Below are 24,153 nucleotides of genomic sequence, written 5' to 3' on the forward strand. Positions count from 1 at the left end.
CTTTCCATGATCTCTCATGTCCATCATATGTACCATCCTATGTGTCCATGGCATCCTGTATCCCCTCTAGCATCCCCCTTGCTGTGTGATTGTATCTCCTCTCCTCTGCTCCAAGGTTGATGAGGTCAGAGATTGTTATGACTTGCTTTTTCATTATTATATATATATAATAACTTCATTATTATTATATATAATAACTTCATTATTATATATATAATAATTTCATTATTATATGTACCAGGTCTGGTTCATGGTAGATGCCATGAATCTACTGAATGAGTCTATAATTCAACTTATAACATCTGAAATCTATGTATCAGAAACAAGTCTTAAAGACTATAACTCATACAGACCGCCAATTCCTGGTCTGATTCATCATGAAGAAACAAGTGGGAGAAATTCAGACAGGTCCAAGGCCATCAATCACGCTTTCCTGCCTGGCTTGTTGTAACTTCATATGGGCGTTCCAAGCTTGCATAGGGAAGGAGTACGGAGTAGCTCTCAGCGAATAGGTATGAGACGGAAGATCCCTGACATGAAAGAATGCTAATCATTGTTATTTCTGCACATGTCTTTGCAGAACACGAGAGTAACACACAGGTCAGCTCGGATTAGTGTAGCATTTCCTGTTCTAAGATTCAGCTTAAGGCAAACTCTGAGGCTGGGTGCAGAGGCGGTCCATAACTCCTGTCTGATTGAGTCATTCCTGAGTATTTTCCTGTCCCTCCTTGCCATAAAGCATAATGCATACGAAGACAGCATTAGTAATACTATCTGTGATTTCCACGTGGTCTATTACAAGTAACGTCTCGCACAACCCGACAATTAAATGACCACCATTAACCATTTCAGTAAAGACTTTCTGTGAAGAAAACAAAAATTGACACTTAGCTGAATCAGACTGCTCTCTGGTGAGATCTGTGAGGAAATTCCAACAGGAGCCTCCTATTAAAGAGAATTAAAGGAGTAGACACAGAGTCTCAGACTGGAGTGGTCCCGAGGTTTGACGTAGTAGTCCTGAAAAGTGGGTTGTATATTAAATATTAACCTGGCTTTGCCCAGCTTACATGCAGAAATGAGTTGCTGCTCACCAGACAGCACATTATAATAAATCACCCCACCCTTGCCTCTGAGATCACATTACAAATATGAACACTCGGGGCACAGGCTAAAAGCTTCCGTGGGAAAACCAAGGGAAGGGGAGGGCGGGGGAACACGTAGGCATGAGTGTTTCTGAGGTTGGGTTTGGATGTTTGCAAGGTTTCAAAGGGGTTGGGATATGCTAGGAACCCTAAGAATGGTGGTTAGAACCATGTCCTTTGATTGACAGTCATGGGATGTGCTTGTGGAGCCATAACAGGAGGAACTCGCAGGGGGGTTCCTAGCTTGCCCTCTGTCGCTGTCATAAAACCATGACCAAACCAGGCTGGGGAGGAAAGGGTTTGCTTGACTTATACTTCTATGCTCCGTCCATCACTGATAGCCAGAGAAAAACTGAAGCAGGAACCTGGAGAAGGGACGGAAGCACAGACCATTGTTCTCTCGCTTGCTTCCAGGCGAGGACCACCCACAGTAGACTAGGCCCCCCACCCACATCAATCACTAACAAGGACAGTGCCTCCACAGACAGCCTACAAGCCAATCTGGCGTGGGCAGTTTCTCAGTTGAGGCTCGCTTTTCCCTAATGACTCTAGTTTGTGTCAAGGTAACAAAAGCTAATATGTGTAACATTGTAGTCTGAAGAATTTAGGATGCAAATCTGGGATTAAAATCTTGAGATGTCACCACCTGCGTGACCATGGAAAAGTTGTGTAAGTACCTTCACCTGTTTCTTTATTGGTACCATGGGGATAAAATTTCTACTTTATGGTATTATTCTAAAAATGAAACATGACAATGTATGTAAAATTTCCCGATTCCTGGGTAGGAAGAGTGCTTCAGTGAGGAACTGAACTGCCCTGGAAGGTGAGCTTCTGCTTTATAAAGTCAGCCAGGCATGCAGCAGAGTGATAAAAATCCTTTCTCCTGCTTGGGTATGGAACATGGCAGGAGGTATGATGAATGGACTCTGGTGAATGAATGCATTCAAATCTAAAGTCCTAAAATATATGAAAGTTTACAAATATTGATCTAAAACAAATGGCCTTCAAGTTTATAGAACTAAAAGGCTAGGACAAATCTACCATTTTTATGATGCGTGACTGGTCTATTTTTGACTACTGATGGACTTGAGGCAAACCAATGAACCAATCTGAAGCTGGATACTCAAAAAGATGTAAGAGATTTGTCCAATTAAGGTCTGCTTCTCCCTCCTCCTCCACAGATTGGCCTCAAATTCTCCACTCTACCCTCCCGAGTGCTAGGATTATAGGAGTGGGCCATCGTGTCCAGCTATGAATTCTTCTACATTCATCATTATGTAGAAATGATGTTTCCAAACATCATCGTATCAAGACATTGAAAAAAGACAAGCTGGTTCTAACGTCTTTACTGAAGAACAATTATGGATAATTAAGACACTTTTAGAGAGTGCCGAAGTGGGGTAACGTGTTCCACCAGCCAGCAAAACCTGTAATGCTATAATAATAAGGCAGGGTAGCACTGGCGATAGGAGAGATGGCTTGGAGGAGAATAATGAGCCCTGAAACATACCCGTGCATTTTGAAGCATTGATTGATACATCCCAGATGCAATGACAATCATTTGAGAAAGGATACTAGTCAGTTAATTCTATCCAGACAACTAGTTGGCCATTTGGAAAACCAAGAATATATTCTTACTTCATAGCAAACACAAACTAATTCCAACGTGGACCCACAATTTAAATATAAGAGAGAAAACTAAAACTTTCCCAAAATTACTATGAAAAAAACCTCTCTAGCTTTAGGTTCCTCAAGGCATTTTGGACATCAAAGTTGCTAGCTGTAGAAGAGATTGGCCAACATAATTATATTAAACTTGATAGCTTGTATTCATCAAAAGACCCCATAAAGAGAGTAAGAAGAGAGCCTGGTGTGGGGGCACAGGCTGGAATCCCAGAGCTTGGAGTTTCAGGCCAGTCTGAGCGAGGAAATGAGATCCTGCCTTGAACTTCAAGTGGAAATTTTAAAGTAAAGACTGGATAATAGTCATAGGGTTATTTTAATGTTAGATTATCTAACTCATGAAAGAATGGCTCTGCCCTCATTTGTGCATGCTATAATTCACTCTCTAATTGTTCAACAGAAAAGTCCTTGCTCCAAATACACAAGCTGTGAAGAGCACATACTGAGTGCACACGAATGCTGTAGTAGCCAAAGCTTTTCATGAGTCCGATTCTTTTTGAAGTCAACTTTAAAAGTTGAAAACATAGGGGCGGGAGAGATGGCTCAGTAATTAAGAGCACAGGCTGCTCTTCCAGAGGACCCAGGTTCTATTCCCAGCACCCACATGGCAGCTCACAGCCATCTCTAACTCCAGTTCTATGGGGATCCAAAATCTCCTTCAGACCTCTGTGGACACTGCACACATGTGGTATACAGACACATATGTAAGTAAAACACCTATAAACAAATGTAAAATAAGCCTTTTATTTTATTTTTGTTGAAAATATTTTTTCATACAACATATTGTGATCATGGTTTCTTCTCTCTCAATTCTTCCAGGTCCTCCTCACCTCACCACCCATTCAACTCCATGCCTTCTCTCTCTCTCTCTCTCTCTCTAGAAAACAAACTGGCAAACAAGAAACCAGAATTAAAAAAAGAAAGGAAGAAAGAAAAAGAAAAAAACACAAGAAACACACACAAACAAACAAAACCCATAACACAAAATCAGAAACTGTAATATACAAGCAAAAGACCAGTAAGAAAAAAAAGCAGAAACAAAGAAATATGAGAAAACATGTCTCCAAAAATATCATTGAGTTTGCTTTTTGAGTTGGCCATCTGCTGCCAGACATGAGACATACCCATAAGTATGGTTTATATACCCTGTTAGACTCCATTGGAGAAAATTATTTTTTCTTTGCAAGCAGATGTCAGTTGGAGATAACGCCTTAGTGAGGGGTGGGAGCTCATACCTATATGTGCTTCTCTCAGTGCTGGGGCCCACCTAGCTTCCTCTGCAGGCCCTGAGCACGCTGCCACAGTCTCTAAGAGTTTGTCTGTCTGTGTGTGTGTGTGTGTGTGTGTGTGTGTGTGTATCCGTGTGCATGTATGCATGCAAGAGAGAGACAGAGAGAGTGAGTGAGAGAGAGAGAGAGAGAGAGAGAGAGAGAGAGAGAGAGAGAGAGAGAGAGAGATGTAGTAATAAAGAGCGGCGGTGGGGCTGCGTCCCTAACACCCCAGCCGCCTGCCCGGCTAGCTTATGCCCCGAAATAATTACACAGACACTGTATTCTTTTAATCACTGCTTGGCCCTTAGCTCTAGCCCTTACTGGCTAATTCTGATATCCCAATCAACCCATCTCTAACAATCTGTGAGCACCGGTCTTACCGGGAAGATTCTAGTTCAGAGCTTCATCGCGTGTGTCTGCCCAGGAGCCGGGCATGGCGTCTCTCTCTGAGGCGTCAGCTCCCGAGAGGAGAGCTGTCGAGTCTGACCTCACTTCCTCTTCCTCCCAGCTTTTTGTTCTGTTTACTCCTCCCACCTATCTCCTAACCAATGAGAGCCAAGCAGCTTCTTTTTATTTAACCAATGACCTTCCTCCATCAGAGAGAGAGAGAGAGAGAGAGAGAGAGAGAGAGAGAGAGAGAGAGAGAGAGAAGAGAATGAGTCATGCTGCTTTCTTGTTGTCATCTCTGGCTCTTACAATCTTTTTGCCTCCTTTTCCCCCAGCTCCCTGAGCCCCCAAGAGAAGAGCTTTTATGAAGATACCCTATTATGTAGGACTGAGTGTTCCAAAATCTCTCTCTCTTCACATGGTCCAGTTGGGAGTCTGTGTGTTAGTTCCCCTCTACTGCAAGAGCAAGCGTCTCTGATGCTGGCTGAGTGGAGCACTGCTCTATGGCTATAGCAGAGTGTCATTAGGAGTCATTTCGTTGCTATGCTCCTCTAGCAGGATAGCATTTGGTTTCCACTAGACCCATGGCCTAGCTAGCCTCAGCTTCTCGGCCACCTGAGCAGTGTCAGCTAGGAGTTCCATCTCATGGAGTGGGTCTTAAATCCAACCAGTGGTTGGTCACTCCCACGTTTGTGTCACTATTGCACCAGCATGCCATGCAGACAGGTCACCATGGTAAAAGCGCAGGGTTTGTAGCTGGGTTGATGGCTACCTTTCTCCCCTGACAGTGGCAGAGTACCTTCCAGAACCAGGAACACTAGTCGGTAGGAGTGAAAGCTCTGGTTAGGCACCAAGTTGACTTCTCTGTGTTCAGTGAGGAATGTTAACACTGTCTTCAGCAATAGGGCCTTTCCATCAGTTTGTGGGGAACAACTAACAGCCTCAGCAACAGCCTGAGATGTTTGGGGGTTCCCATGGGGCTTCTTTGGCCAATGACTCAACTAGATGTAGCCCATCCCTGGCACTTGAGGTTTCACTTGGTGGCAAAAGACATTGAGTTGAGGCATTGTCAACCCAGTTTCTGGTGACTTCATTTAGATTTCTTTTATATATGTATATTTTTTTAAAAAAATGAAAACAGTATCCCATATATATGTAGAATTTTTTAAAGATTTATTTACTTATTTATTATGTATACAGTGTTCTGCCTGCACACAGAAAAGGGGCACCAGATCTCATTCATCATAGATAGTTGTGAGCCACTATGTGGTTGCTGGGAATTGAACTCAGGACCCCTGGAAGAGCAGCCAGTGTTCTTAACTTCTGAGCCCTAAATTTCTGTTTTTATATACCTGTTGAAATAAACTTAAATTTTAAAAGGCACATGTAAAACTCCGTCAGCATGCATATTTCAAAATGCACACAACAAAACAGACAACTGCAAAACGAAAACAAAATGATTCATTTCTAATGAAAACCACGGTTGCTTTTTTTGATGGGTGATCTTACAGAAATCTATATAGACACATGTAGATGTATTTTTATATAGTTAAATGTTCATATAAGCCAGATTTAACATAAAGTGAAATGCTAGTATAAAACAGAAAACACATGATACAAACAGAACAAACATATTTGCGATGTATATAATTGACGAAAGATTGGTATAAATAATATATGTGTCAAGTTGTAAATGCTGAGATGAAGAACTATGAATGAAAAAACAGTATTTATAAAAGTTCAACCTTATCGATAATTACGGAGTGCATATTAAAATGATGTGGTAGTTATTTATTTTTGGTAGGCTATCAAAAGGAATGTAAGAGTAATAGAGACTGGTGCAACCACTTTGGAAATATTGCAGAACCGTCTTGTGAAACTGAGCACCTCCCAGCCCAGGCGATAGTTCAGAGGGCGAAAATCACTTGCTCCATAAATCTGACCCCTGAGTGCAGAATGCACTTAAAAAACTGGGTGTAGCATTCGTCTGTAATCCTAGGATTCCTACAGCGGGATGGAGACATGGAGACGCAGGAGACCTGCCTAGCTCACTGGTCGGCTAGCCTGGACTACCCAGTGTGGCAGAAACAAGAGATACCACCTCCCCAAGGTGGAGAGAGAATGGGCTTCCTAAAGCTGTCCTCTGACCTCCATCTACAAGTAACAAATACACTTTTAAAAATTAAAAATTGAAAGCCGAACACCTCTAAATCCTCCCACCCTGCAATGCACCTCTAAGAGCAAATGGACTTCTCTCTTGGAGGTAAACAACAGTATTTTGGGGCATCTTGTTTATGATTTCCAGGGCAAAGCCTGGCTTTGTGGGGCAAGGGTTTATATGATTGGAGAAGGAGGAAGCTTTTTTTAAAAGTTTTTTTAATTGTTTTTTTTTTTTTGGTTTTTCGAGACAGGGTTTCTCTGTGGTTTTGGAGCCTGTCCTGGAACTAGCTCTTGTAGACCAGGCTGGTCTCGAACTCACAGAGATCCGCCTGCCTCTGAAGGAGGAAGCTTTTAAGGACAAAGACGCAAGCTGGCAACAGTGGCACAAGCCAGTAAGCCCAGCACTTGGAAGGTGGAGGCAGGAAGATCATGTCTGACGTCAGACATGAGACCCTGTCTTAAGAGACCAAAGTAAGAAAAAAATGAAATTATGAACAAACATTAAGTTCAAAAGTGAGTATTTATAATGGGGAAAGGCAAATTACAAGTCACGTAACTCAAGTAAGAGTTACTGTAAGTTTGTAACCCTCAAACACAGAAAAACACACACGTTTAGTGTGTTCTTATAGACAAAGGATGTAAAGTGTTTTCATATTCACATCTGCTATGGAACCGAATACATTCCTGACAGGAATGATAGCCCATTTGTCTGGTCAGTAAAGTAAACTGTTACTAGCACACTTAGCAACTTCAGCAAATCATAGAAAAAAAGTTAATAAAAGCAAATATTGGAAGGCTATATACATATATATGGCATATGTTATTTTTAGAAATCTCTAAATGGAAATGAAACATTGTCAGCCAAAATATATCTAAAGAAAAAACAAGCTGCACACATACACACACACACACAAAATCAGGCCAAAGCAAGCAGCAGACTCCCAGAGAGACAGAAACAAACGTTTTAGCATTTAATTTACTAACGGCAACGTAAAGTAGGATTTTTGTTTTGTTAGTATGTTCACACTTAACTGCTAAATTTAGTTTTTGTATGCATCAAATATTAGATCAAAATATATTTTAAAAAACGAACAAAACCTAACTTGACACCCATTACCTCAATTTCCCTCCCCACCCCAAGAGAAGCGCAAGCGTCCTGGGACTTGTCCGGCTGTTTCAGAAGTTGGCAGCGTTGGCAGCGCAAAGGCCACCACCCGCTGGAACTAGGAACAGACTTTGAGGGTTTTACTTTTTTCTTCCTTTTTGGTTTAGTTTTGCACAGGGCGGGGCGGAGTGCTGTGGCGGTGAATATTTGGCATATCAACTACGCCATATCACGTTGCTCGGATTCTGGAGTTATTTTCAGCCGCTAACGGGAGAAGAGGGTTTTCTGGCCCACTCAAACTTCCCACTTTCTGAGCGTGGCGGCCCACGCCCTTCCTGGCAGTTCTGCTTTCCCACCAGCCTACTCCCTGGCGTTCACTCTTCCAAAAGGATTCCCCCGCCCTCCCCTCCGCCCGCCCGCAGTCGCGTCACGGCGAGGGCGTGGCCCGCCGGAGCCCCGCCTCCCGCCGCGCGCACGCGTCGGGCCCTCAGATCACCCCCCCCCCCTCTCCGGCCGGGGACGCGGAGCTGCGCGGGCCAGTCGGCCGGAAGTTCGGTTCAGCGCCTGGAAAGGAGCGGCCTGAGCGAGAACGGACGCGGCCGGGTCCGCGCGGGTGAGCGTGCGCCGACCTGGCAACTCGGGCCTCCGGCTCCCGCTCCTGTGCTCTGTAACCCCGGCGCGAGGCGGCAGCCGGCTCAACCGCGCCGCTCCCCGGGGTCCTCCTACGTGCGCGCGCCCAGAGCGCGGGCCCGCGGGCGGATGGGGAGGGCGGGAACGCGCCGGGTGCAGGCGTTGCCGAGAGCGGGAGGAGGGGGCTCCCGGCTCTCGGCGGCCCCACCCCTTCCTGGTGGCCCGGCCAGAGTCTCTAGTCTAGGCGGTTTGGGGGCCATGTTTTTTGTTTTTTAATAGAAAATGGGATCTAGCTATTTCTTAAGTTTGTTTTTTTTCTTTTGAGAAAATTATCAGCATATTTCTTCCCAAAATAAGGCTAAACATTCTTTCCCCACTGAATAATTTGTAAAAACATTTTTAATGTTCTTCAGAGTAGGAATACTTGGTTTCTAACACTTAGAAATAGTTTTTTTTTTTTAATAAATATACTTAATCCTTAGGTGCCTGAGAGTCTTCATCTGTGTGTGTGTGTGTGTGTGTGTGTGTGTGTGTGTGTGTGTGAATATTAGTGTTTTCTTTGGAATGTGAAACTCAGGCCCTCATGTGCTAACAGAGCGCTCTACTACTAAAGTACATCTCCAATCATATACATGTATGTGTGTATACATGTATTTATTCTGCTTATATATGTAATATAAACTACATGTATGTATATATGTGTGTGTGAAGTTAAGGTTGCATTGGCTTACTTTCCTTGGTTGGGAAGATTAGAAAAAGCAGCAATACACAGAATGAGCACTCTGTTACTTAGATAAACATAATAGCCTTTTTTCCCTCTTTGGTCCGTAGTTTTGATTTTTAAGATTCTAATCTAATTTAAGATTCTAATTTTCCATTGTGAAAATGCTGTAGAATGGCTATGATGTCCGATTCTTGAAAGCACAATTGATCAGTAAACAGAAATAGGTGTTATGCACAGCAGGGTCGTGTGTGTGTGTGTGTGCGTGTAGAAGGACCGTATCCCCGATCCCAGAGGAAATTGCTAAGTGGGAAAAAAGTTGGCATAAGTAGTGACATGATGTCTTCACTATTGCTTGTAGTAAAACTCGCCGGCACATCGTGAAGTACTAACGTGAACTTAACTGAGGGTAAAATATATCTCTTGCTGTAATTTCCTCAGCAGACTATTAAAGAATGTTTGTTCCAAGATCACTGAAAATCAAGAGGAATTCTAATGATGACCTCAAAGGCTGTGTAGGTAAGAAAAGTAAGCCAGAAGCGGAAGACGTTCAGCTGGACAGCGCCGGAGCCATTCCAGTTCACGCTTCAGTTACCAAAGAAGCTGTTGCTGCCGACAGGCCCGGCAGTGCCTCAAGCCCCTCACCCAGGCCCTCTGGCCAGTTGGCTGAGGCTTGTTTGGTAGGACCTGAACAAGGTGCGAAGGACAGCGTTCCTTCCGAAGAGCCTGTGAAGTCATTTTCCAAAAGCCAGCGCTGGCCGGAGCCTGGGGAGCCCGTGTGCGTTGTCTGTGGTCGCTACGGGGAGTACATCTGTGATAAGACTGACGAGGATGTGTGCAGCTTGGAGTGCAAAGCGAAACATCTGCTGCAGGTTAAGGGAGAGGAGCAGTCGCCGAAGGCCAGCAGCCCGCAGAGAGCTGCCTCCGAGCCCGAGACCCCACTGGGTGCCTTTTATGTCTATAGAGAGCACCCATTTATTGGGACCCTGAGAGAGGACCAGATTGAAACACTCAAACAGCAGCTGGGAATCTCGGTTCAAGGACAAGAAGTTGCCAGACCCATTATTGACTTTGAGCACTGTGGCTTTCCTGAGACCTTAAATCAGAACTTGAAGCAGTCCGGCTACGAGGTGCCAACTCCCATCCAGATGCAGATGATCCCTATGGGGCTTCTGGGAAGAGACATTCTGGCCAGCGCAGACACCGGCTCAGGAAAAACAGCTGCTTTCCTCCTTCCCGTTATCATGCGAGCTTTATTCGAGGTAATGTACAGACCTGACATGTATTCTCACAAACAGACACGGTATTTACCAAGTTTCATCATAATTAATAAATTTGCAAGCTGCATCTCAGCGCCTATATAAGTCATTGATGCGCTGAGATGGTGGTTTTGCTTCTGTTTCATATGTGAGGCATAATTTCAAAAAATATTCTTTTTATTGTGTTGAACCAAAGCTCTCTTCCTGGAAGGCCTAAAAATTAATTTCCTTACAAAACATTTTTATTTTTAGCAGGTTTTCTATAAAAGAACAAAGTTTTGATCTGGAGGGAAAACCCTGCTTACCAGATGGATGAGCTGCGGTTTATGTCAGCTAAGCCGCTTGGGTTTCAGAGGAACTGGCATTGTATGTTATAGTTAAAGTGCTGGTACACTCTTAGTTGTGACCATGGCTCATCTTTAACTAGTACTGCTGGGCCTGGTGGCACAAGCCTGTATCCCAGCGCTGAGGCAGGAGAACTGGGTTCCTGACAGCCTAGGCTTTGGAGTAAGACCATGTCTCAAGCAAAATAGACCAAGAAATACTAGCTTCTTTGTTAGTTTGTAGTGCATAAAGCATTCTCACGCAATTTCACAAGCTCCGCAGATTTGTTTTCCTAGTCCTTGCCAAGTGTCATCTGAAATGGTTTGGAACCAGAGATACTTAAGATTTGGGAGTTCTTCCAGCTTTAGAATATTTGCATAGACTTTACTGGTTGAGCATCTCTAGTTCAGAAATCCAAAATACAAAGTGCTCCAGAATCTGAAACATTTGTTTTTAAATTATAATTTTGTTTAAGTGTCTGGGTGCTTTCCTCTCTATGTGACAGAGGATCACGTCTGTGTCCTTGCCAGAAGAGGATGTTGGCGCTCCCATAACTGGAGTTGCAGTGGTAGTGAGCTGCCCTGGGAGTGCTGGGCACCAAACCTGGGTCCTTTGCAGGGTCAGCCAGTGCTCTTAACCACTGAGCCATCCCCACTGCTCCCAGGATCTGAAACTTTGAACCGTGCCGTGTCAATGCTCCAAAGTCTTGGTATTTAAAATGCATTTTGGTTTCAGACTTCTGGGCTGAGGATGCTTAGCCTGTCCTGGGGGCTTGTGGGCTGTGCATGGGGCAAAAAGAGTGAGGAGGGTAGACGGAGAGGAAAGAGAAGAAAGCAGTAGAGGATGGCGCAAGGGGAGGTACCAGAGGCCTAACGTGCACCTCAAACATGGGTGATGAAGAGAGCTAAGGGAGAGGATAGGGCGTGGATGCCCCTCACGCGTCCATACATAGACTCAAGTTCTTTGGCAAAGAAAAAAAGAAAAAAGATGTAAAGATGTAAATGCACGAGAGTGGAGAATCAAAATACGGTGCCAAGTGTGGGTGGGTCTTCATGTGACTGTGGGATTCCTCCTTGAAAGAGGAGACCTTTCCTGCCTTGCCCACTTTTGAGTTTCGATTATTTATCTCAGTAAGAAATGGGTTCAATTTCTGATCAATTTTGGAGGCAAACTGTGCATGGGGTGAGCAAAAGGCTCATATCCGGGGCTGGTGGTGTCACTGAAGGGCGTAGTTCACAGCAGCAGGGATTCGTCACCTGGCTTTCCAAGTTGTTGTTCTCTTTCAGGACAAAACTCCATCGGCACTCATTCTTACACCAACGAGAGAACTGGCCATCCAGATAGAGAAGCAAGCCAAGGAACTCATGAGTGGTCTGCCACGCATGAAGACGGTACTTCTCGTGGGAGGCCTGCCTTTACCCCCACAGCTCCATCGCTTACGCCAGCAGGTGAAGGTAAGCACCTGTTGGGAGAAGGCCTCTGACAGTTTTGTAAGCAATCGAGGAACGTGTGTGTGTGTGTGTGTGTGTGTGTGTGTGTGTGTGCATGATTCTCCTTGAGGATGGGATTTTGGGTAGCTTTTAGGTTTTTGCCAACTAGGTCTTTTTTTCCTCAAGTTAATTTTATAGCCAGCTGTAGTGATTCATCTGTAATACCAGCCCTGGAGGTTGAAGCAGGAGTATTGCTGAGAGTTTGTAGTCAGCCTGAGCAACATAGTGAGTTCTAGGCCAGCACATAGCTGCAGAGTGAGGCTTTGTCTCAAAAAAATTTAAATAAAAGGTTCATTTCATGTGGGAAGAGAGTGGACTGCAGCTTCCTGAGTGCTCGAATACTAAGCTCTTTTGTGTAGACTCATATACTTCATCTTGTAACCATGTTTGCTCAGAAGGTAGGTCTGTTTATCCCATCTTACATGATTGGGAAGGCAGATCTCAGAAGGTGGGATTTAATTAAATATTCCTAGCTAATAAATAATAATTTCCCAAACTGGGACCTTAGTTTATCTGACTCTGCTACCCTCTTCACCGTGCTGCTGTGTGGGAGCTGTTTTCTGATAGGGGAAGTAATGTGATCTAGCAGCTGGGAGCTTGCTGACAGTGTCACAGAGGCGGGCTTGGTGAGCTCTGGTCTTCTTGAGTTAGAATGGCTGTACATCCTTGTCGATTCAGCTTAAGGCAAAGTTGGCAAAGAGTGGACTATAGCCTAGGTGCAGACATTGTCCCAGGGTCCCCTACTGTTCTGAACATCCCAAGGGAGAAACTGTAGTGAGGAGGCGAGCAGGCCTGCTTTTCGTCCTGCTTGGCTCCTGCACGGCTAGCTTTACACCCAAAATAACAACACACAAATTGTATTCTTTTAAACACTGCTTTGCCCATTAGCTCTAGCCTCTTACTGGCTAACTCTCACATTTGATTAAACCATTTCTATTAATGTGAGTAGCACCACGAGGTGGTGGCTTACCGGGAAGATTCTAGCCTACATCCATCTTGGGCTGGAGCTTCATCTCATCTGACCTGGCAACTTGCTTCATGTCATCTACCTCATTGTCTTCTTCCTCCCAGCATTCTGTTCTGTTTACTTCGCCTACTTAATTTTCTGTCCTATCAAAGGGCCAAGGCAGTTTCTTTATTAACAATGAAAGTAACACATAGACAGATGACCCTCCTCCATCATTAAACAGTTGTCAGAGAGCCCTGTGTGGAGAAGGGACAAGGGGTACTTACCAACAGGTTTGAAAATGCTGCAATATTAAAAAACCTCTGTATTAATACCTGTTATGCTTTTCAGACATCTCATCAGATATGTCTGAGAGATTTAAAGCATGTCAAATACACTTGTAAGACATTTTTGATTGGCAGTTAGTGGAGAATGATGGAGGAAGGTCATTGGTTAAAAAATAAAGAAACTGCTTGGCTGGCCCTCACAGGTTAAAACATAGGTGGGAGGAGTAAACAGAACTGAATGCTGGGGGGAAGAGGAAGTGAGCTGAGAGGCCATGCTCCCCTCTCCCGGGCAGACGCAATCGATTCAGCTCTGACCCAGGATGGACGTAGGCTAGAATCTTCCCGGGAAGTGCACCTTGGGTGCTATACACATTATTAGAAATGGGCTAGTACAGGTGCGAGAGTTAGCCAAGAAGAGGCTAGATATAATGGGCCAAGCAGTGTTTAAAAGAATACAGTGTCCGTGTAATTATATTGGGGCATAAGCTAGCAGGTGGCCGGAGCTGGGTGGCGGAATGCAGCCCCGCAGCTCCTACTACAGGACAATTGGGTCATTGATTTTCTTCATAAACCTCCACTATATATACAGAGAAAGGTGATATTTTGCTAGTGAAAAATTGTAAGTTCAGCAGCAGTATTTGTTTATAAGGCAAACCATTAACATAAGAACACTTTATGAACACCACATTGGGTTAGTAGAACTTGCTAGAGTCTCATATAAGCATCCAACCTATTTTTATTGCACAGCTTTGAAACATTATGATGCATGTAAACATGTGTGCAATTTGAGACAGGGTTTCTCTATAGCTTTGGAGCCTGTCCTGGAACTCTCTCTGTAGACCAGGTTAGCCTCGAACTTGCTGAGATCTACCTGTCTCTGCCTCTCGAGTGCTGGGACTAAAGGCATGCACCATCACCGCCTGGCCTTCTTTTGGCTTTCCAAGACAAGTTGTTGTATGCTTGCTGGCCTCCAGCTTAAGCTCATCCACCCCAGCCTTCTGAGTTTGAGCTTGCTCCATCATGCTGCCTGCAGTTCATTCTCAGAAAGAAAAATAGTTATACATTGGGGGTAAACTACATTTCGCAATATTCAGTCATTTAGACGGCTGGATGCAGTGTTTTCACACATTTTTAAAAAACCAACTTGAACAAAAGAAACCAGTACAATATAAGAAAGTTCTTTCTCCCAGGATTCTTGGAAGTGCACTTCTGACTTGGTGTTTTGTCAGTTTTATATATTTCAGAATGTCATTCCTCTAACCAAGGACATTACTCTGCATGTCCATAGTGCAATTACAGATTCAGGAAGTTAACACTGACATATTAGAATAGATCAGAAATTAACATGTCATCTACACTGTGGAGCCCACTCACGTTTTTATAATTCTGTCACTTACACACACACACACACACACACACGTGCACACACATACACACATGCACACATGCGTGCACACACACACACCATATCCTATACCTGGTCCCCTAGCATAAGAATCCACTCAAGCTGACGTAATGACAGCACCTCTAATTCTAGCACTATGGCTTTGGAGTCAAGAAGATTGAACGTTCACGGCTAGCCTGGGCTACAGAGTAAAAGCCTGTCCCAAAAAATAAGCATTAAAAAATAAATAGAGCCGGGAGGTGGTGGTGCACACCTTTAATCCCAGCACTCAGGAGGCAGAGGCAGGTGGGTCTCTATGAGTTCGAGGCCAGCCTGGTCTACAAGAGCTAGTTCCAGGACAGGAACCAAAAGCTACGGAGAAACCCTGTCTCGAAAAATCCATAAATAAATAAATAAATAAATAGGTACAGGATTGTATGATATATTTGGATGGTGTGTGTCATGGTAGGTGTTGTCAACTTGACAGGATCTTGGGCCACCTGAAAGATGGCCTTTGGACATGCCCCTGGGGGACTATGTCAATTACAGTGACCAGTGTGGGAAGACCCATCTCAATTGTAGTTCAGCGTTCCCTGGTAGGGGCTCCTGGACTGTAGAAAACTGAAAATGAAGCTTTGCACGAGCACGCAGTTATTGTTCCCTGCTCTCTGATTGTGAGTGTCCTTGCCACAAGTGGATTGCACCTTTGCACTGTGACCCAGAACAAACCTTTACCCTTAAGCTGCTCTGTTAGGGTATTTATTACAGCAATGGGGGAAGACACTAAGACAGCATATATCTGTCCTCTTCAGTTTGCTGCGGTCTTTACATTTGGTTTTTCTTTTCATGATTTTGACACTTCTAAGATTTACAAGTCACTTGTTTTTGTTGTTGTTGCTCTGATTTTTCTTACTGTACTTTAGTTTTTTATGTATATGCATGTTTTACCTCCTTGTATGTATTTGCACCGTGTGAGTACCTAGTGTAGAGGAGCTGGAGTCACAGATGGTTGTGAGCCACCAGGTGGGTGCTGGGAACAGCTAGTGCTTCTAGCCATTGAGCCATCCTTTCAGTTTGTTCTTTTTACATTTTTCTATGTGTATGGTGTGTATTGTGATGTATGTGCACGCGTGTGTGCAGGTATGTACTCCTGTGCACTTGTACAGGCCAGAGGACGACACTGGTTCTCATGCTCTTTCACTTCCTGAGTCATTCCCTTGAGACAGGCTCTCTTACTGAAGCTGAGATTCCGGAGTGCTGGGCGCACAGGCACACGCGCAGCTGTGTCCTACTTGTGTGGGTGCTGAGGCCTTTCACTCACGTCCTTGTGCTTGTCCAGCAAGTGCTCTTGCCTGCTGAGCCAGCCCCGCCCCGCATCTGTCTCCCAGTCTCAGACTTACAGCAGTCCTCCTGCATCTGAAGGGCTGAGGTTACAGGTGTGCTCCACCGTGCCCAGCTGACAAACCACTTCAGAGAGAAATATACGTTGTTCTTTTCATTGCACCCTTTTTTTCCTTTTTTTTACCCAATGTTGTTTTATTTATTTATTTTTTTTAATTTATTTATTAAGGATTTCTGCCTCCTCCCCGCCACTGCCTCCCATTTCCCTCCCCCTCCCCCGATCAAGTCACCCTCCCTCATCAGCCCAAAGAGCAATCAGGGTTCCCTGACCTGTGGGAAGCCCACCTCTATCCAGGTTTCATAAAGTGAGCATCCAAACTGCCTAGGCTCCCCCAAAGCCAGTAGGATCAAAAACCCACTGCCATTGTTCTTGAGTTCCCATTCTTCCTCATTGTCCGCTATGTTCAGCTAGTCCAAATTTATCCCATGCTTTTTCAGACCCAGGCCAGCTGGCCTTGGTGAGTTCCCGATAGAACATCCCCATTGTCTCAGTGTGTGGGTGCACCCCTCGCGGTCCTGAGTTCCTTGCTCGTGCTTCGTCTCCTTCTGCTCCTGATTTGGACCTTGAGATTTCTGTCCGGTGCTCCAATGTGGGTCTCTGTCTCCTTTCATCGCCTGATGAAGGTTAATATTCAGGAGGATGCCTATGTGTTTGTCTTTGGATTCACCTTCTTATTTAGCTTCTCTAGGAACATGAATTAAAAGCTCAATGTCCTTTATTTATGGCTAGAAACCAAATATGAGTGAGTACATCCCATGTTCCTCTTTTTGGGTCTGGCTTACCTCACTCAGGATAGTGTTTTCTATTTCCATCCATTTGTATGCAAAATTCAAGAAGTCCTTGTTTTTTACTGCTGAGTAATACTCTAATATGTATATATTCCATACTTTCTTCATCCATTCTTCCATTGAAGGGCATCTAGGTTGTTTCCAGGTTTTGGCTATTACAAACAATGCTGCTATGAACATAGTTGAACATATACTTTTGTTGTATGATAGGGCCTCTCTTGGGTATATTCCCAAGAGTGGTATTGCTGGATCCAGGGGTAGGTTGATCCCGAATTTCCTGAGAAACCGAAACACTGCTTTCCAGAGTGGTTCATTGCACCCTTTTTGACAGCTTTTACTTCTTTTTCTTCCTTGAGGAACTGGGGTGGAACTTCAGGTCTCATGCATGCTAGGTGTCTTAGTTAGGGTTTTTATTGCTGTGAAGAGACACCATGACCATGGCAGCTCTTATGTAAGGAAAGCCTTTAATGGGGGGTGGCTTGCTTTTTCAGACATTCAATCCATTATCATCAAGGTGGGACATGGCGGTGTGCAGGCAGACATGGTGCTGGAGAAGGAGCTGAGAGTCCCACAACTTGCAGGCAACAGGAAGTAAACGGAGACACTGGACGATATCTCGAGTACATATGAGACCTCAAACCCTGCCTCCACAGTAACACACTTTCACCAATGAGACCATACCTGAGCCAACAAGGCCTTGCCATTTTCTTTCAGATCACCTCACTAGGGAAACACTTCACGTGCCACTACCTTGCAGAAGATTAACTTGTCTTTAAACTGTAAAGTTTATTTTTTCCTTTTGTATTTAGTAAATATTTTGGGAGAAGTGCTTTGAGATACATGATGTCTAGTATTCATTGATATGGTATCAGGATTCCTGTTTTGTCTAAAGGTGTAGTCTCTTATTGTGATTTGGTTTGGCCCTAATTTGAATGGTAGAAGTACCTGGAGCTGGTTTTTGTGGCTTTAGGTCATTTTTCCATTATCTCTGAGTACTTACTGTCTACTTAAGGAGGTCCCTGGCTGCCTTATTTTTTCCCTGGCCAGTGCTGGAATCTTGCCTTTCTCCAAGGAGCCCTTTGTAGACACCCACTTCAGGAACTATGTAGGTGTACTTTGGTTGTTGTTTTTGAAGTACTCACCTTCCTCCCATTGGTCCTTTAGACTCATCTTTATGTTTTATGACCTGGACAGACTTCTCCATTTATTGTCTATGTATCACAATAGCATTTTTATTTGTTTCTTCCTGTAGATGACTATTTTCTGAGAGCAGAAACAGTGTATGACTTATTCATTGTGGTACTTTACGCAGTGTCTTGAATAAAGTAGCTACCCAGTAAAAAATAGAATGAAAGGCCAGGTGTGGTAGTGTGTGCCTGTAACCCCACTACTCAGAAGGTGGAGGCAAGCCGGGAGTACATAGTGAGACCCTGTTTCAAAAGAAAGCAACAAAGATTGAGGGAATGAATGAATATTATCTAATTTTAAATTTGCCTCTGCTCTTTTATTCAGGTTATCATAGCAACCCCCGGACGACTTCTGGATATAATAAAACAGAACTCCGTATCACTTGGTGCCATAAAAATTGTGGTAGTAGACGAAGTAAGTAGTAATGTTTAAAACCTATTGATGAGGTTGGAGCATTGGCTCTGTGGTTAGGGTGTGCTGTGTCAGCGTGAGGACCTGAGTTCAAGTCCTCAGCACTCACGTGAAGTCTGGGCATGGAGGTGCGTGTGTGAAACAGCAGCGTGAGGAGGGCAGACAGGGGTCCTGACCTTTGGGCTCACTGAGGGACTCTGTCTCCAAGACTAAGGTGAGGGTCTGGGAAGATGGCCCAGGGGATAAGGGCATTTGCCAGTCAAGCCTGATGACGAGTTCAGATCTCTAGAAGCCCTGGAAGAGCCGTGTGCACTATCAGTAACAAATAGCAAGAGAGACCTCGGCTCAAGCAAGGTGGAAGTGAGGACCTGGCACAAGGCTGTTCTCTAACCTCCAGACGTGCACTCTGTCACACAATCATGCCAATACACATACATAGAAAAGTAACTCTGTGTGTGTGTGTGTGTGTGTGTAAGATGAGGTGGGAAGTGATTGAGAAAGACATGACTATTGATCTCTAAACCTTCACATGCATATATGGTCATGTTTGTGTGTGCGCCTGCAAGCATACATACACTACACATACATGTTTAAAACAATCATTTGGTTTTATATAATTTATTTTAAAAGTATATTGTAGCTATGTAATGTCATTGTATATTCAGAGCATTCTCTGAGTGAAAAAAAAATTAGGAACTTGTAAAAATTTATTCTACTGGGTCTTATGCTGACTCTTATGTACATTGCAACTAAACTAAGGCATGACTCAGTTAAACCAAAGCTACCTTTTCCTAGTGCTGGACACTCAAACTCAGTGGGTACTATGATCTCCATGATAAGGTTTTGGGCTTTTTGTATTTTGTTTTATTTTGCTGTACTGGACATTGACCCTAGAACCTTCTGCATGCTATGCAACCACTCAACCACTGAATTACCACTCCAGTCTCACAGTGACAGGTTTTAAAAATAATTTTATGCTTCCCGACATTTAAAAAAATCATGGACAATAATTATTTACAGGAACTGTAGAAGTAGCTGATAGTGGCTATTTGATGGTATTTGAATAGTGGTTCTTTTTCTATATGGGCATTGGTATAGTCATTGGGAAATGTTTGTTGTTGTTAGCAAACCATTTTATACTTATGAAGTATAAAATGAAGTAGGGGCATTATTTTATTATATATGTGTGTGTGTGTGTGTGTAGTGTGTGTGTATGTACTTATGTGTATGTATATATGTTGTATATATATATACTCATGTTTGTGTATATATTGTGTACATGTACTTGTGTGTATATATATTGTGTATATGTACTCGTGTGTGTGTATATATTGTGTATATGTACTCGTGTGTGTGTATATATTGTGTATATGTACTCGTGTGTGTGTATATATAGTGTATATGTACTCGTGTGTGTGTATATATATTGTGTATATGTACTCGTGTGTGTGTATATATATTGTGTACATGTTCTCGTGTGTGTGTGTATATATATTGTGTATATGTACTCGTGTGTGTATATATATTGTGTATATGTACTCGTGTGTGTGTATATATTGTGTATATGTACTCGTGTGTGTGTATATATAGTGTATATGTACTCGTGTGTGTGTATATATAGTGTATATGTACTCGTGTGTGTGTATATATATTGTGTATATGTACTCGTGTGTGTGTATATATATTGTGTACATGTTCTCGTGTGTGTGTGTATATATATTGTGTATATGTACTCGTGTGTGTATATATATTGTGTATATGTACTCGTGTGTGTGTATATATATTGTGTATATGTACTCGTGTGTGTATATATAGTGTATATGTACTCATGTGTGTGTATATATATTGTGTATATGTACTCGTGTATGTATATATTGTGTATATGTACTCGTGTGTGTGTGTATATATATTGTTTATATGTACTCGTGTGTCTATATATATAGTGTATATGTACTCGTGTGTGTATATATATTGTGTACATGTACTCGTGTGTGTGTGTGTATATATATTGTGTATATATACGTGTGTGTATATATTGTGTATATGTACTCGTGTGTGTGTATATATTGTGATTATGTACTCGTGTGTGTGTATATATGTGTGTATATGTACTCGTGTGTGTATATATTGTGTATATGTACTTGTGTGTGTATATATTGTGTATATGTACTCGTGTGTGTGTATATATTGTGTATATGTACTCGTGTGTGTATATATTGTGTATATGTACTTGTGTGTGTATATTGTGTATATGTACTTGTGTGTGTGTATATATTGTGTATATGTACTTGTGTGTGTATATATTGTGTATATGTACTCGTGTGTGTGTATATATCTTGTGTATATATATGTGTGTGTATATATAGTGTATATGTACTCGTGTATGTGTATATATATTGTGTATATGTACTCGTGTGTGTGTATATGTACTTGTGTGTGTATATATAGTGTATATGTATGTGTGTGTATATATTGTGTATATGTACTCGTGTGTGTGTATATATATTGTGTATATGTACTCGTCTGTGTATATATATAGTGTATATGTACTCGTGTGTGTGTATATATTGTGTATATGTACTTGTGTGTATATATTGTGTATATGTACTCGTGTGTGTGTATATATCTTGTGTATATATATGTGTGTGTATATATAGTGTATATGTACTCGTGTATGTGTATATATATTGTGTATATGTACTCGTGTGTGTGTATATATTGTGTATATGTACTCGTGTGTGTGTATATATTGTGTATATGTACTTGTGTGTGTATATATTGTGTATATGTACTCGTGTGTGTGTATATATTGTGTATATGTACTCGTGTGTGTATATATTGTGTATATGTACTTGTGTGTGTATATTGTGTATATGTACTTGTGTGTGTGTATATATTGTGTATATGTACTTGTGTGTGTATATATTGTGTATATGTACTCGTGTGTGTGTATATATCTTGTGTATATATATGTGTGTGTATATATAGTGTATATGTACTCGTGTATGTGTATATATATTGTGTATATGTACTCGTGTGTGTGTATATGTACTTGTGTGTGTATATATAGTGTATATGTATGTGTGTGTATATATTGTGTATATGTACTCGTGTGTGTGTATATATATTGTGTATATGTACTCGTCTGTGTATATATATAGTGTATATGTACTCGTGTGTGTGTATATATTGTGTATATGTACTCATGTGTGTGTATATAGTGTATATGTACTTGTGTATGTGTATATATTGTGTACATGTACTTGTGTGTGTATATATATTGTGTATATATACTTGTGTGTGTATATATGTGTGTATATGTACTCGTGTGTGTATATATTGTGTATATGTACTCGTGTGTGTATATATATTGTGTATATGTACTCGTGTGTGTGTATATATTGTGTATATGTACTTGTGTATGTGTATATATATTGTGTATATGTACTCGTGTATGTATATATTGTGTATATGTACTCGTGTGTGTGTATATATTGTGTATATGTACTTGTGTATGTGTATATATTGTGTACATGTACTCGTGTGTGTGTATATATTGTGTATATGTACTCGTGTATGTGTATATATATTGTGTACATGTACTCGTGTGTGTGTATATATATTGTGTATATGTACTTGTGTGTGTATATATAGTGTATATGTGTATAGTGTTTATGTACTCGTGTGTGTGTATATATATTGTGTACATGTACTCATGTGTGTGTATATATATTGTGTACATATACTCATGTGTGTGTATATATAGTGTATATGTACTCGTGTGTGTGTGTATATATTGTGATTATGTACTCGTGTGTGTGTGTGTATATATAGTGTATATGTACTCGTGTGTGTGTGTGTGTATATATAGTGTATATGTACTCGTGTGTGTGTATATATTGTGATTATGTACTCGTGTGTGTGTGTATATATGTGTGTATATGTACTCGTGTGTGTATATATTGTGTATATGTACTCGTGTGTGTATATATTGTGTATATGTACTCGTGTGTGTGTATATATTGTGTATATGTACTCTTGTGTGTGTGTATATATGTGTGTATATGTACTCGTGTGTGTATATATTGTGTATATGTACTCGTGTGTGTATATATTGTGTATATGTACTCGTGTATGTGTATATATATTGTGTATATGTACTCTTGTGTGTGTGTATATATTGTGTATATGTACTCGTGTGTGTGTATATATTGTGTATATGTACTTGTGTGTGTGTGTATATATTGTGTATATGTACTCGTGCACTTGCCATAATGTGAATGTAAAGATTAGAGACAACCTTTTGAAGTTGTTCTCTCTCACCTATGGGTGCCAGAGATCTAATCAGGTTTAGAGGGTTGACAGCAAGCACTTTTGCCACTGAATCATCTTTTCAGCTCTATATTTTTGTATTTAATTGTATTTATTATTATTATTGTGTGTGTGCATGACTATGCTCATGGGAGCATGCATGCCTGACACCTGTGTGGAAGTCAGGGGACAGCTTTTGGAAGTTGGTTCCTTCCTTCCCTTTTGAGTTTCTAGGGGTTGAACTCAGGTCATCACTGTTGGTGCAAGTTTGCCTTTGCCCATTGAATCATCCTGCCATACCTGTATTATTATTATTTCCATTATTATTCCATCGATTAAATCACATAACATGCAGACAAGCATGAGAAATGGAACCCTCCATTTTTTTCATGGTCTCCCTCCGCAGTGACAGCAGAGGGTGGGTGTTCTGCAGCAGTGATAAAGTGCAGTGCCAGCCTCTGACCATGAGCACATCTTGCTGCGCCCTTGTCCCTCAGGTGTGTAAAGATGATGTAGCCAAGACCCTCAAGACCAGAGTTTGAACTTTTTTTTTTTTTACCACTTGGGTAGTCTTATAGAGTAGCAGTGAAGATGAGCAATGCTGGTAATGTCTCATAGACTAAGATGTCTAGAAGAAATGAAAAACAATGTAGTTGGATCCTTTGAAAGGTCTGCTAAGTCAGCGTTTTCCTGGGCGGCCTTTGGGTGGAGTTAGGGGGTGCTTGTTCTTTTATTTTTCCACAGCATTTTAATTTTCTGAAGTAAACAAGGATTGCTGGGGCAATCATGGCACATCACGGTGCAGAAAAAGTGTCCACTTAGCAATATGTATAGCGTGGCTGTCATGTGAGGCTCCTGCCCACGCGCCCCAGCATTGAAGAGGTGTGGTTGCTTTGTAGCTCAGAAGGAAAATGAGCTGATAAACCATACAGGTTGTTTTGGCAGAAGTCAGTACAGAAGTGCTGTATAGGTACAGATATGTACGTGGGATTGCAGAAACATTTTCACTGTTTCAAACCTATGTGATACTGAAATTTTGAGGAAAAAAGACATTCACTTGAAATAAAGGTCAAAACATTATCCTGCCTATTGAGATAAAGAAATACTCAAATAGGGGCTGGCAAGATGGCTCAGCAGGTGGAGGTGCTTGCTTCCAAGCCAGGCAATCTGAATTCAGTCTCCAGAACCTACATTACAGAAGGAGAGAACAAACTCCAGCAAGTTGTTCTGTAACCTACAGACACAGCATACCCACACTCATGCA

The 24,153-nt window shown here is 42.1% G+C and overlaps 1 protein-coding gene across 3 annotated transcripts in view; it reads left to right on the top strand.

Moving 5' to 3' along the window:
• Positions 1-8,221: 8,221 nt before the first annotated feature.
• The window catches only part of Ddx59 (DEAD-box helicase 59), a 31,207-nt gene continuing 15,275 nt past the window's right edge, over positions 8,222-24,153 (top strand). The window contains exons 1-4 of one of the 3 annotated variants that reach the window (XM_075988107.1): positions 8,222-8,361; positions 9,541-10,361; positions 11,969-12,136; positions 18,492-18,581. In XM_075988107.1, coding sequence (XP_075844222.1) covers positions 9,555-10,361; positions 11,969-12,136; positions 18,492-18,581 — 1,065 coding nt within the window. In that variant the 5' untranslated portion in view covers positions 8,222-8,361; positions 9,541-9,554. Of the gene's footprint in view, positions 8,362-9,460; positions 10,362-11,968; positions 12,137-18,491; positions 18,582-24,153 lie in introns of all 3 variants that reach the window. The other 2 variants (XM_075988105.1, XM_075988106.1) reach the window with 2 other exon arrangements.

The sequence above is a fragment of the Microtus pennsylvanicus genome, chromosome 10 (assembly GCF_037038515.1).
Source record: "Microtus pennsylvanicus isolate mMicPen1 chromosome 10, mMicPen1.hap1, whole genome shotgun sequence".
NCBI classification, from domain to species: domain Eukaryota; kingdom Metazoa; phylum Chordata; class Mammalia; order Rodentia; family Cricetidae; genus Microtus; species Microtus pennsylvanicus.